The sequence below is a fragment of the Pararge aegeria genome, chromosome 21 (genome assembly GCF_905163445.1).
Source record: "Pararge aegeria chromosome 21, ilParAegt1.1, whole genome shotgun sequence".
Taxonomy (NCBI): domain Eukaryota; kingdom Metazoa; phylum Arthropoda; class Insecta; order Lepidoptera; family Nymphalidae; genus Pararge; species Pararge aegeria.
Window position 1 is genome coordinate 5,765,405 of NC_053200.1, and position 14,573 is coordinate 5,779,977.

A 14,573-nucleotide genomic window follows, 5' to 3' on the forward strand; every position below is an offset into this window, starting at 1 on the left:
CTTATTTTTTTCATTTTTGCTTTATTTATTAGTTCAATTTCCGATTTTAAAAATACAGGTTAAATTGACACTAACATTTATTCAATAACACAGGGACGAACTTATTACTAAACGATTCAATAAATTTTCTCTGGAAAACCAAAATGTCGACATTCATTCCAATATTTATTGTAGGACTTTTAGGCGCTTTGCAAACTTAGATATTTTTGTTAATGACACGTGACACAGTAGAGTCTTCGAGTAGAGTCGCTTTTATATATTGGAAAACTGAAACGTCAAAGTAAAAAGGACCACAGATACTTGTAATAGAGTCGCAAATTCTATGCTACTAATTTTTTATACATATTTTTAGCCATAAATAATTAGTGTGCTCGAATTGGTGCATTAGAGCAAGGTGGATAAGTTCCGTTTTACGCTGAGGTTTTGTATGGTGGGTTAGATTGGCTTGCTAAATATATAACACGTAATACCTACTTAGGTTCGATCGGGCAGCGGAAATTTGGAATTTATAATTTCTGAGTTTTCTCTCGTCTGGTTTGGTGGGAGGCTTTCGCCGTGACCATCATACCAAAAAAGATCCTACCAAGAAAAACTTTCCGTTTCCGTGGATTCCATTACGATGTCGTATGGAAACCGATTAGGGGTAGGGTTATCATGACGGGTTAGCCCACTACCGTCTTAGACTGCATATTTCTACATCGTCGTATCGCAGTGGAATAAATCACTATATTATATTAGTACACCTCCCTTGTGCACTAATTTGAACTTTATTAATAAATGTCGCTTAAGTTCATTTTACTTTGACGTAACAGTATTCTGATGCTCGAAAACTACTCTACAACTGCCGTTAATTGTTCCTTGATGTTATAACACTGCAACCATGGTTTCCCGTGTCGGCAATAATCTACGTTTGCAGTGGGCCTTAATATTTGTTTTTGATATGAAAAAAACACAATTTTAAAGTAAGAGAGTAGTCATATTATATTTCAACAAGTTTTAATGTATATAAAAATCAGCGGTGAAATGCTAATGAAGAAGGTGACTTTTTGATATTTCGTTAAAACTGAGTTTCAGATTTGGCTTGCATCTGCAAAATGAGCTTTATCGACGTACGATGACTTTCAGCTACTTAAAAAAACGGGGAGCTCCTTTTCTTAGTCGGCAGATTGGCGCAGTTGGCAGCGTATTGTCGTAGTATATTTATTTTATTTTTGTAGATGCGAGACAATTCCATAACTGAGTATATCGAAATACCAAAAAGTCGCATTTTCTTTAGCACAGCTCATCGACTGACGTAAAAAATGTCAGTTCAATGCTTTAAATACATTACGGAAACGCTAAAAACTTTAGATCCCGGAACATTTATAACACACCGGATACGTCGCCCCGCATACGCGATTTTAGTCTGTTTGATGATTCCAATCGACTTTCTCCCACTAATGTAAATTCAATTATTGACTAAATTTATATATTATAATTTTGTTTGCTAATGAATATAATTTGAATTCGAAATTCTATCTAGATTCACCGGTTTACATTATCCCCACTACCTAATATACCTTACCTAATATTAGTATCTTTAAATCAAGAGTAAAAAAGTGAGTGAAAAGATTACGATCTTTTAGGCAATGCGCATTTACCGTAGCTGTACTAGCACTGCAGTATTGTACTTTTAAAAAAGAAATATCGAATTAGTGCATTAAACGTTTTAAATTTTTCATCACTTGTGTAGAAAACTGATTACTTTACTACACTAGTACTTTTGCAAATCATTATGGGCACATTACAGTACTATGCAATTACGGCTTACGGCGGAGAATTTCTCCGTGTTTTAAATCTGTGATACTAATATGTATTTAAATATTGATTTAACCCAACTCGTGTCACGTGGCGTCGGGTTAGCTGGTATGTTATAAATGTTATCAGGCTCTTATAAAGCTCATCACACACTATTCCTATATTAAAGAAACAATTTGTTTCATTATAGAATTATTTTTTAGTTTGTTTATGCTAAGTTAGGCTTTGCTAATGATGTTGTTTATTTATCATTTGTCTCAAATATATAAGAGCGAAATGGGTATTTAGATTGCATTTATAAAGCAATGTTGGATTTGTATGTTATAATGCCTGACTCGGAACATGATTCTTTTGTCGAGACCTAGGCTGTGCCACTCATATCCCAGAATCTGTATCCTTTTTTGCTCAGAAGCACCGTTTACTAGAGAATAAACAATGTTGCAAAAGATCCGTCCGCCTATGCTGAAATTGCTGAGTTATAGTTTTTTTTGACACTACTGTTTTTAATTTATAGGTATTTTGATAACAATAACGGATGCACGTTTACCGTTTTATAAAATAGGAAGATTGCTTGCAAGCGGCAACGACTGGCTGATTTCTAATTAGCATTATTTTTCTTTCTGGTAAACGAATAAATTGTTTCTGAGCGATAGGAGAAAAAGTTACGGAAAAAGGCGACCGTGACTACAACTTATCGGACAATGAAATAACTTTTTAAACTATTATTCGGATATATACTGCTGTCTAAAGTTTTGTAATATAATTATGTCTTACAGAAAGTACTTAGAACTAAGAGGAGATGTGAACACAAATTCAAAATGGCGAATGTCACTTACACTTTTAGTGTTCTTAGTCAAAATCATTTCCCCACAGGACACGTGCTATATTTTACAAACCAAAGGTACTTTAACGTTGAACCGATCTCCTGATTAGGGAGCGAGGCGTAGCGTGGCGAATAACGGTTTGTTGAATTGTTTTTTGTTTGCAAGGTCTCGTCAACTGGCTTCTGTTCTGAGGCAGCCTGTCTATATATGTTTTTTAATTATTGTTTATAATAAAATGTTTTATGATGGATAACTGCGACTTTTTATTAATAACTTACCTTACTTACCTGTTATAATATTAAGGTAGACAATACTGTAAAATATTTTTTTACTTTATTATCATAATAAATATAAACTTAACTACCTAAATTAAGGGAGCATTAAGTTATGTGACTTGTAATTCTCTTTAGCTTTATGATTATATAAAGTTATGCCAAGTTGACTTTGCTAAATTTGCTAGTAACTTCGTAGAACCTGATATTGTTGCTTATTATGGTTGTTTAAAAAATTACTTTACATTAAAATCTTAAATTGCTCCTTTTCTTTTAGCTATAAAAAATATTCTTTTCTACGGAAAGAATTGTGAAAAGGACAGCACTACTATCATCTGGTAATTTACTTTTAGAGTTTCGTGTACAACACATCTGCTGCGGTGGCTATCACCGGATGACCGGCAGGGTGATTACGTATCTCGCGACAGGCTTGCGACAGACGTAAATCTTGCAATCACTGCTGTCAAACGTCACTTGTTTGTTTATTGTATGGAAAAGTGACGTTTGACAGCAGTTATTGCAAAATTTACGCCTGTCGCGAGATACGTAATCACCCTGCCGGTTCGATCCTCGGCACTCACCTCTTGCTTTTCGGAGCTTTGTGGCTTTATATCATCATATCGTCTGCGAAAGGTGCTGAACTCCTTTGTGGGGTTGACTATACACTTTTACAACATGATTCCTAAGGTTGTTCTGGACCTACCAATGCATACATTTAAAAATTGTGTAAACACATCTAACAGCAAGGTTACTATACATTTGATAAATTTGTTAATGACAAGGTAGATTGGGTCGCTCTTATCTCCCGCAAGGTAGAAAAATGATCGTAAATGTAGATGTTGAAAAAAAACAAATTACTGAGTTTCTTGCTAGCTCTCCTCTGTAGAATCTGCTTTCCGAACCGGTGGTAGTCACTACAAACAGACATACTCGACGTTTCAAAAGTGCTTATTAGGCCTAGGTACTCGAAATAAATGAATTTTGTATGAGCTTCACCTGTATGTGGGTTCGTATGTTTTCAATTTAAGTAATTTTTAAAATATCACTTGCTTTATCGGTGAAGGAAAATATCGCCAAGAAACTGCGTTTAGAAATTGGGAAGCTAATAAAATAAATTCAATTATTTTTTACTGCATGAATCGTCTGTACGTCCGGTCCGTACATACGTACGGACGTCCGTCGTATCCCAGTGTTAATACTCGAAATATTTACTATAGATTCAGTGGGTTACTGTCGTACGACGAAAAAAAGGTTACCGTATACATTTGACTATAAATGATACTAAACAAATGTAAGTATTTATTTATTTACACAACACTAACAATGTCATTCATCATAACTGGACACATATATGGAAATTCATTAAGGACAGACACTTAGGATTCAGTTTTTGGTATTTCGGTCACTACATTTTTTTGCACATAAAGATAAAAAAAAATTATATCTTTGAACAATGTTTGCTAAACAATTAGAGTCTTATTAATAACAGCCAAGTATACCTATTCCGACGTTATTCCACGTTTATTAATAAGGCCCTAATGGAATTCAAATTAACTTTGAGTATTTAGGTCAAACTATTGAATATGTAAGTTTTTCTTAAAGTTCTGTACTGAAACTGAAGCGACAGCACAACTATTACCTATAAACATTTCATCGCTTTAATATACTAAGTATAATTATTTAAAATGTTTACACATTTATAAAAGTTTAACATTAATAAATTAATAGTTTATTAAATGACGTTATAAAAGTTAAAATATATAGCGATGAATTTTCAATCCTAAAGATTTAGGATAATTTTTTTAAGATAACATTGATTAATTTGAATTAAACAGGGCCGCATTTATGTATATTGCCATTTAGGGGTGCTTGTCAGCATTACACAAAAGAACTATATGTATTTATATATATAAATATCAAGTTACATTTCTAACTTGTAATTTTTCAATTTGTAGACAAAAAAAAATCAAAGATCGTAATTTTATTTTAAATATTAAAAGTAAAGAACACAGAAATTTATGTAGGGTTTAAGATAGGAATTTGCCGTATAATATTTTAAAATAATCTTGCAGACGTAACACCACAAATCTAGCCTAGCCTATAGCCAAATACGGCCCTGGGTTTAGCGCATATTATTTAGCATATAAAATTCACAACAACGCTAACTATAACTCCACATTCATTTATGGGGACCAGCCCCCTTCATATACAATTTAAAAACCTTATATATATGTAAAAAAAACATTATTAGTTAAGGTCGTTTTAATTAAGTGAAGTTACAAACCAGTACAACGAACTCTAATAAAATGGAACTCGTTGGCGCACGCTGGTCCGATAACGTCAGATAGCGAATTCCAACTAAGAGCTATGGTACAAACAACAAAAAATAAATTATCAATTAACTTAGTGAACATTGGAAGCATTACATAGTCCTTTCGTAACCCACTGGATTACTTTAAAAAAAATGTTAGATTAATTCTTATTTTTTGTTCCGAGAGAGCGTAGACTATTTTTGACGGGTGCTTGACAAAGACTTGTTTAAGTTTTAAATCAATTATGACCCCACTTATCGTTTCTGTATTATATGAATTTCATATAATATAACTAAGCTTAAAATTGCCAACGCACTCTAGGGACAAAATAACTAGCAAATAAAATACAAGCTACAGCGAGAGTCCACTCAATACAAAGTTTTCAATACAGAGTTGTATTGAAAATACTGTGCGTCGCGGTTCGCTGTGGTTTGAGCGTAGCTGTTATTTAGTTTAATGAAGAATAATTCTACAACTCCATCAATATGAATAATAGGCTTATTACATGTACTGTAACTTGTGTCTCCTCTGAACTAAAAATACTACTACAATTTTATAAATATCCAACAAGGATAAGCTGTGTGGCGAGAATAGAGCTCATAACTTGAACCTACACCCACTCATACGGGTGATTTCGCCTGATATTCTATAACGGGGACGGTTTTGTATCTTAATATTTTTTTTCCATCCTTCTTATGTATGTTATTTTAAGATCAGAGTTTTAACTGCATTGATACTACGAATATGAGTTGAGAAGAGAGTTCTAATAATACCTGATAAAAGCCAATGAAAAATAAATTGAGCTGACCGAAATAATTTTTTTAAATTAGAAACTTACATAATCTTAGTCATAATCAATATTATAGCTTTTTCACTGTCTATCTACTTTGTTAGTAGGCGTGAAACTTACATTTTGGTAACATTAATGTTACACATAATCAATTTATGTATAATATGAGATTGAACAACACGATCTAAAACTAAATGGGGGTTCTAATCTTTACACATTCATGTAAGTAGAAGATGATTGCAATTCTACATAAAATTATCATAATGAAAAGAAGTATACTTCTAACTACACAGAAGTCAAGCTCCATTTATTACATAACGACCAATGAATTGATTGTTGCTATCGGTAATTTCTGCTAAAAAATACTACTTATCGTGTAATTATTACAGAGGAAGTGTTAATTACACAAGTTAAAATTATGTGGCTTGTTGTTGTTGTTGTTGTGGAGAGTTTTCTTATTTTTTTAATGTAAATACATTCACACATTCTTAACAACTTCATAAAGTACCTATTAAACTATTGTACGTAAACATTGGGTATACAGAATACATGAATACATACATTATTTCATACCTACATATTATGTCTGGTAATTTAGACCGTTATGTATTGACATTGAGCACAAGAAAGCGTAATATTATATAATAACCACAATACATCTGTTTTTATTAGCTACTTATTATGTATAAATTTTTATGAATACCAGCGTCATATAGACGAATAAATCTCTACTTTTATAATAATATATTAAAATTAGAATACAAATACGTTAAAACTTATTCGAATAAGTAGGTATAGTAATAAATTATAGCAACAGTTACACAGAAATAAGCGACACGTAGATATACATACACGTATAGTTTAGCAAATTGGTCAACTATTATGGTAGATTTCTTAGAAGGTACTATGTCCTACAGGTAGATTCAAGAGAGCGCATGAAAAAGTCATGATTGGTAAACTTGGTGAAACATGACACCAACTTTTAGTCTTAAAGACATTATTGTTTTAGGAGGTATGAATATTCATAACACATCAAGGTCTGTTGGAAAGTGTCTTTACCAAATGCTAGGAAAAGGAAAGTTTATAGGAAAAACTTATCAAGCTCTTCATAAACATTTCCCACGCGCTCTCGGAGCGTTATAACCTATGCCCTCAAGAACAACTACGAAAAGATCAATTAATAAATTGATCCAAAAGAGAGTCGAACTTGTTTCCATTCATTTTTAGTATTACATTGAATAGTATTTCTTAATGAAATAGAGTACAAGTATTCTACACTTAGTAAGAATTACATTTTTTAAAATAACGAAGTTGGCCTATTTGCGCGTAGTTTAGGTATAGACATGTTTTTATAAACATTTATTTAAATTGTTGAAATGTATAAAAGGTGAAAAAGGTATACCTAGTCGTCCGAGAAAAGAAAAAAGAAAACGGCACTGCGGTTATTTATGCTGTAACATTTATTAACCTAGCGATTCTCGCGCAACAGTCGCGACTTGTTTTTATTTTTGTGGCAGTGGGTATTGTAGTTGCTAATCAGAACTTTTTGGTTGCTAATCTTCATACTTATTCCGCACATGCCTTGCTTGTCTTCAGCCATTCTGACTGCAAAATGGCCCGTCCAAAGCCCAGAAACAGAGGAGGGTTTATCTGTAGGCTACTAACTAGACTTGGCTAAAAATCAACTACCTATTTGTGGATTCCGATATAGAAGAAAATTCCGTTACGTTAAAGGGCTCTTATTTTTACATTTGCTTTTTGGCTTTTCGATGTGCCAAATTAGCAATGCACTTTATTTCGTAACACTGACCATAGTTCACACATCGTCAGTTTCAAGCAAAAGTTGTACAAGATTGATTGGTTGCATAAAGATGTGTCAAAATGTATGGTTCTCAATTAAAACTTCAATGTCTTGTGGAGTCAGGACCTAGGATTCGCGACTGTATCACGAGCATCGACTGTATCATGAAAATCTTACGGCCTAATCCCGCAGTTGTGTAAAAGTTTGTTTAAGTTTAGAAAAGGTTGATAAAAGAGACTCGAAAATTTGGAAATTTTGATATGACGAGGCCGAAGGGTTCGGTGTATAGGTACTATAAAACTTACATATAAAAATAGGAATTTTCTTCTCAAAGCTCAAGTGTACATGTGGACCAATTTTATTTTTATAGAGTGTTGATCTAACGCGTTTGTATATATATATATATATTATATTTTGGTAAGAAATCTAGGCACGAAATAAGGAAAACTAATATTCCATAGACATTTAAAACTTAAACGTTGAGTTACCTACCTTATGAATTTGAGTGAGAAACTTTTGATTCCAAAAGGCAAACCTAGGATTGCGTATGCAAACCAAGTGGATCAGTTTTATGGCTTTTACGGGTAATAACAAAAGGCCAAAGGATTTTGCCTATAAAATACACAAATACATATTGTACAAGCCTTAAGCAAACTTTACCGATTTTTTTTCCGATTTACCGCTGCGGAATGCCATATAAGTAACTACTTACTATTCGTAATAAGTAATCCAAAATTTCCGCCTGATAGCCTGCAGTATTGGCTACAGGGTGTTTGACGACAATGTCGCTCTAACAGTGGACGACCGTTAAGCATTATTTATCTAAGATTGAATAACATTTTGATGGTAAAATTTGGCTGTAAGACGTAAAATTGTAAGGAAAGTACGGCGATAAAATCCATCTAACGCAGATAATATAGTTATTAAATAGTTTAGTATTTAGTGATTCCTAACATTGTGAGTGAATTACATGATTTTGGGACTCACGTGGAATAGATAGTGATACTTAGTTTGTGAACTCCATTCCGAGATAATATCATGGTGAGCAACGAAAATTAAGAATTGATAGTCTTCGCACACCATATGTATACACTCAAAGCATTGGAATGTAAGCTTTATGTCATGTGACAAAGTTTTGCTTATAGCGTGTGATTATACGTAGGCAACAAGAGGTCCACCCGTTGTCCACTACAGGCACACAAAATATTTAAAGCGGTTCTGTATGTCACAACATAAAACTGACATTCTTGGCTTTAATTTAGCTTGGTATTAAATCGATATGCTGTACAAAGGCCATAATAGTGCCAATCTATTGCCACAGTACCTAGAAGTATCAATCGAAGTATAATCAAAAACTATCAATTTAGTTTAGTAAAAACTGATTAACTTGACAAATGTCTCACATGAAAAAACTGATCAACTTGACAAGAGTCAAGTTGATCAGTTTTTTTATTTGAATGTAAATGACGATATTCGTACGGCACCAAACTTTACCAGGTCATAATTTTGTAAACTATCTATATATGGCACTCTATCACGGATTTTTATATAACGCATCTATTTTAATTAAATACCCGTATAAATGGCAACTGTAATACACTTTATATATCTCAAACACATAATAACATTTAGTAAGAAGACTATATTATAGATTATATCAATGAAAATTGATTTGATAAATACACTAATAAACATTGGATTCAATACTATCTACTGTTAATTTGTAGATAGTAACAATACAATACATTTTAATACCCACACCAACACGGATATAATAGGTATAAAATAAGCGTATTATCGGACCCATCCGTTGGGGCTTTATGCCGGTGATCCGTTTCAGACTTTTAATTTTAACGTCCAAATGTATTTTAGGAAGCAAGCTTCCTGAACGTTATATCCAATTTTTTACATGGCGTTCATCGGACACTTAAGTTTGTCCGCGATCACTACGTAGTTTGGCAATTTTTTTAAATAAGAATATTTATTTTGCCATTTCTATCTACCCTCTTAAGTTTTTTTTTCAGAACAGTTAGTTGCAGAGTATAAAATTGAAATGTCCCTTTTAATTTGGGATAACTATTACTGGAAATAACGTATTAAAAAAAAAAACTTAAACACAAAATCAGCTTGTTTATCTTTTACGATACAAATCATCAATGAATCTATTAAACACTGTCATTAATTGATGATTATAGTAATATTTGGTAATAAAGAAATATGTATTTTGTTTCCTTTCATAAAGATTATTAATATTTCTTCTTCGACATAATACAATGATTGCGAAGCTGAAGTCGCAACGAGTAAGGAATATAGCTTACAGGACTGATAAACGTGTAAGAAATGGCGACCGCCAACTGAAAGGCGAAGAGTTTCAAGACCCTTCACTGATGACATTATATGAGTACCAGAGATTCGCACATATATATTCAGCACATAGGAGTTGCCAGAAATTCATGCCTAGCTGTGGATCTTTAGTAGGCGATGTTAATTTTTGTTTCCTACGAAAAAACTCTGATGTAAGTTCATAATAACTTCTTTTACAGCAAGAAATTTCGTAATATCTTTTAATTTCTTTTCATTCTCTGAAAGCTTATGCATAAATAAAGCGATTAATCATTTGATGCAATTCTTACCACAAAGGAAAATATCTGTTTCTTTTTTTATGTATGCTTCTTTGGCTTTTAACAAATGCTGTTTTATTCTTCAGCAGTGGGTTCCGAGGTTGTGTTTGCTGGAGCTTGTATGGCGTTTTGTCGTTGAGCTCGTATTACGTCAGCTGTGGTGGTTACTCCAGCTTCATCTAGTTCGCGCCAGCGTTGGTGGTTGTTTCGGGCGTGGGTCACTAGTTCTGGCATTTCAATGAATGCTGGAAACAAAATATTCTGTTTAAACACAATTGTAAATCAAGGTAAGTTTAGAAAAAGGTTTTACAGCGTGAAACTTCGTAAAGAACAATCTTGCACATACATCTTTTAAACTTTAAGCTTTTTGATGATACAGTTGAGCTAGCTATATATAATACTAATAGTAACTTAAACTGGGGCTTTGGATACTTAGTGTGAGATGGCATTCAGTCAATCTAACACTAAGTACCCAAATACTAGCAATATTGTAATAACGTGTTGAAGAACGTGGGAATGGGACTTGAATAATACTCGTTTTCACTTATTATACATTTAAACGATAATCCAGCAGACATTCCTCTAACCAACACTCGCTACAAATGGATCCTCTAGAATGCAGTGCTTCTACTTTTATTCGACTCACATACCGTCTACAATGTTGACAACAAAACGAATTAATATTTTACGATATTATTAGTTTTCGGTAAGTTAGTTCACAAAATAGATAGTTTTAATCTATTTGGTAATACATTAAATATTTAGCTTATAAAATTTATAACGATATTTTTAAAGCAAATTATAACAATTATGTATTATTAAATGTTCTGGTGACGTTACAGAAGGTAATATGGCGTAGCGTAGGTAAGTCAGGTGGGCAACCGTTAATATACGCGAGAAAAATCTGACGTCCAATCTGATATAGGGACTGGTGAGTTTGATGTTTCTAATTCCAATCATGAGTGTGAGTACAATGTACAATTAAATTTAATTGTATATTGGTATCCGTGGAGTCAGGTCGAAGCGATTTAAAAAGACAGATGAGAATCTCCCATTGTTGAAATAAATTTTTAAATGTCTGTAAATTTTGATCACTTACCCGCCCAAGCTTCCATCATGTCGATTATTATATAGTCAATGAAGCCGATCTGTGAGCGTGGGATTGAGCAAGTGGCGCGGTCAAACATCGGCATCACTACCGGAAGATCTTTGGCCTTCTCTTCATCTGTCTGCAAGAAGTATTCCTCCGCGATCCTGAAAATATTGTTATCATTAGCAAAAGCTACGTACTGATATAAATACCGCTAGCCCTAGTTAGAAGATGCGAGCAAGTCTATTTTTTCTTAGCTGGATAAAAATATTGACATTTCACAGGGTTTTGATGTACTCGACATGTTTTTCATACGGCAAAATACATTCTACTCGAATAAAAAAAATAACCCTTTCAAGAAAGAATACCACAACCAAAACTATCTCTACATTCATATTATGTCTAGATGAATTCCATAGTTTTAATAGTGTTTGTCCATTTTTCAATGTATTAGTATTTTTGAATAAATTAAATTAAGTTTCCATTTTTGTTTTTGACGAACCAAATAATATTTCTCGAACTCCAAATTATCTTCGACAATGTTAACTTTACTTTAGTAACGCATTTTATGACGCAAATTTTGAAATTGCTTCATATCGACAAGACCCTGGGATGTAGATAAAACTAAGAACATGAAAGTAGGTACTTAACGAAGAAAAAACTTACCTTCTTGCCCATTCAAAGGCGAACTTTTGAGGTCTGGAAGCATTAGAGACGTCTGCACATTTGATCATCATCCTCTTCACCAGAGACACGTTTTCCGGCGATGTCAGAGCTGTTGTGTCTAATGATAAGGGCTCCTGAAGAATTGCAAACATGTCGATTGAATAATTGACTGATGAAGCATCATTTGTTAGTTATTTTATACCCAGGCTTTTCGATTTTAATACAATATTTCTACCAAGAATACTTCATTATTGACGTAAAATTATCAACGATATTTTGATATTTTGAAATATATTTCGACCATAATTCAACAATATTTTCAGTTAAGATATCAATTTGCAAAATGACCCAAAGTTATATATGTCTGGATAAGTATCGAAACTACCTCGAATTTATATACACAATTGCCTTGGCAATTAATTGCTTATGGATTTCTCAACACAATATATTATAAGGGGGAAAAACATATTCTTAGAATGATGCAAAGACCCTAAAACTTCAAGGTCTTTGAAATGTGTTGTGTTTTCTTACATCAGATTGCATGTCATCCTCCCTACTACCGCTGGACTTGGCGTAGAAGACATTGACGAACTTGGCGAGGTGCTCGAAATGCTTAGTCATCTCTGTGGCGAGGATCATATCGATCACGTTGTGCCGCACGGACTTGTAAGTATCACGGTCGAGATTCTTGAATATGTTCACGCGATCGTCATCTGTAACATATATCCTATTGAATATACAGTATTTTAACTAATAATAAATAAAGATACTAGTTTTCCTGATTATCTATGAAATGGAACCATACCGCGCTCTCACTATGACGTTGACAGCGAGATATTTACTTAATCTTGACAGTACTGGTATGAATTGAGCAACATGAACATATCGTTTATTGTTCTTAGGAATTGAGTGATGATCTCTAGCGGAGCGGAGTGAAGTTGATGGCCTTCTTCCGGAAGACCGCAAGTAGTTTTTTTGTTATCTATAGGATTAATAATGTCCCTCGACAGATTTAAAGCTATTCTCACTGTCTTTTAAATAGGATCTTGTTTCGGGTCCACTTAACATCCCCTCTAAAAATCATACGCGCCCGATAGATTTTCCCTTCATTTTAAATTCTTACTATTTTATGTTATTTTTAGTACTTACGGCCCCACAATGCAAACGGGCAGATTACACGTCCGTCATCAGAGGTGGGGCATATATAGTATCTATAACGGAAGCGCTCGAGTTAATCCATGTGACCGGTTTGGTTTGCAGTTTTGAAATGTTTGATACGCTCCGCTCAGCGTTGAAAGGGGAGGAAAATCGTAATATAATCTGCAAAATCCGCTCGAGAAAATACCCATTTAGCATCATGGGATCCACTATTATTTTATATTGCATTGTCTGCTATGTTGTATTGGAGAGTGTAGCACAGGGTCGACATTCGCACTTTTATCAGACACGTCTACTCGAGTACTACTAAGTTACACGAGAGTAACTTACTCAGTAAGGTAAGGTAATAACACGCAATGCATTGTCTCGACGCAGTGTGTTACGTGTATAATTATGAGTATTGATGTGTATTAAACAAATAGATATAATATAATATATCCCTATCCCTATCCCTACTAATATTATAAATGTCAATGTAAGTTTGTTTGTTACGCTTTCATGCAAAAACTACTTAACCGATCTTCATGAAACTTTGTACACATATTCTTGGAAGTGTTAGAAGTAATATAGGATACTTTTTATCCCGACATTAAGCTTGGTTTCTTTGGGAGAGGGGATGAAAGTGTTTGACGATTTTACACCATAACTCCGACAAATTATAACCGATTTAAATAATTATTTTTGTACTATAGAGGTAGTAATATGTGTTTAATTTTGCCCAAACTTTGTGTAGATCTGATGAATGTGGTTGGAGATAGAGGACAGAACTCCTCAGCAGACAGCAGCAAACCCCTCATTTAAGGCTTAGCGATACTGGATACTTTAAATTTTTTTAGAACTACAACTAAATTGAATGCCACATCAAAGAACAAAATCAAACGCAGATGAACAGCTAGTATTATATATTCACAAACACTACATATACACGTTACCTTGTCACGCGCGATTATGAACTTTTAATTTCTAGTAACGAGGTCCTTTGTAACAATATTGAATTTACTTACTGAGAGTGAGTTTGAAGGTGAGAGCAGCATGATGCGATTCCAGTACGCAGACGTCATTATACAAGATCGCTAGAGAGTGCCGCGAGTTGCACAGGAAAGCCGATGAGGTGCCAGGGTGGTCGATGTCATGCGCTGCTGCGGCTATCAAAGCGGCAGCAGCTTCCAACGGCTCTAGTATCATTTTGAGTTGGTCTTTCTCTATGAAAAATGCTACGGCCTAAAAACAAGTTTAAAAAGT

The 14,573-nt window shown here is 33.7% G+C and overlaps 1 protein-coding gene across 3 annotated transcripts in view; it reads right to left on the reverse strand.

Annotated features, from left to right (window-relative positions):
• Positions 1 to 9,938: 9,938 nt before the first annotated feature.
• LOC120633005 (high affinity cAMP-specific and IBMX-insensitive 3',5'-cyclic phosphodiesterase 8) overlaps positions 9,939 to 14,573 on the reverse strand; it is a 260,512-nt gene continuing 255,877 nt past the window's right edge. Inside the window, exons 12-16 of one of the 3 annotated variants that reach the window (XM_039903026.1) lie at positions 14,336 to 14,552; positions 12,705 to 12,886; positions 12,174 to 12,307; positions 11,517 to 11,671; positions 9,939 to 10,662 (exon numbers count right to left, since the gene is read on the reverse strand). In XM_039903026.1, coding sequence (XP_039758960.1) covers positions 10,493 to 10,662; positions 11,517 to 11,671; positions 12,174 to 12,307; positions 12,705 to 12,886; positions 14,336 to 14,552 — 858 coding nt within the window. In that variant the 3' untranslated portion in view covers positions 9,939 to 10,492. The remainder of the gene's footprint in view (positions 10,663 to 11,516; positions 11,672 to 12,173; positions 12,308 to 12,704; positions 12,887 to 14,335; positions 14,553 to 14,573) is intronic. The other 2 variants (XM_039903027.1, XM_039903028.1) reach the window with 2 other exon arrangements.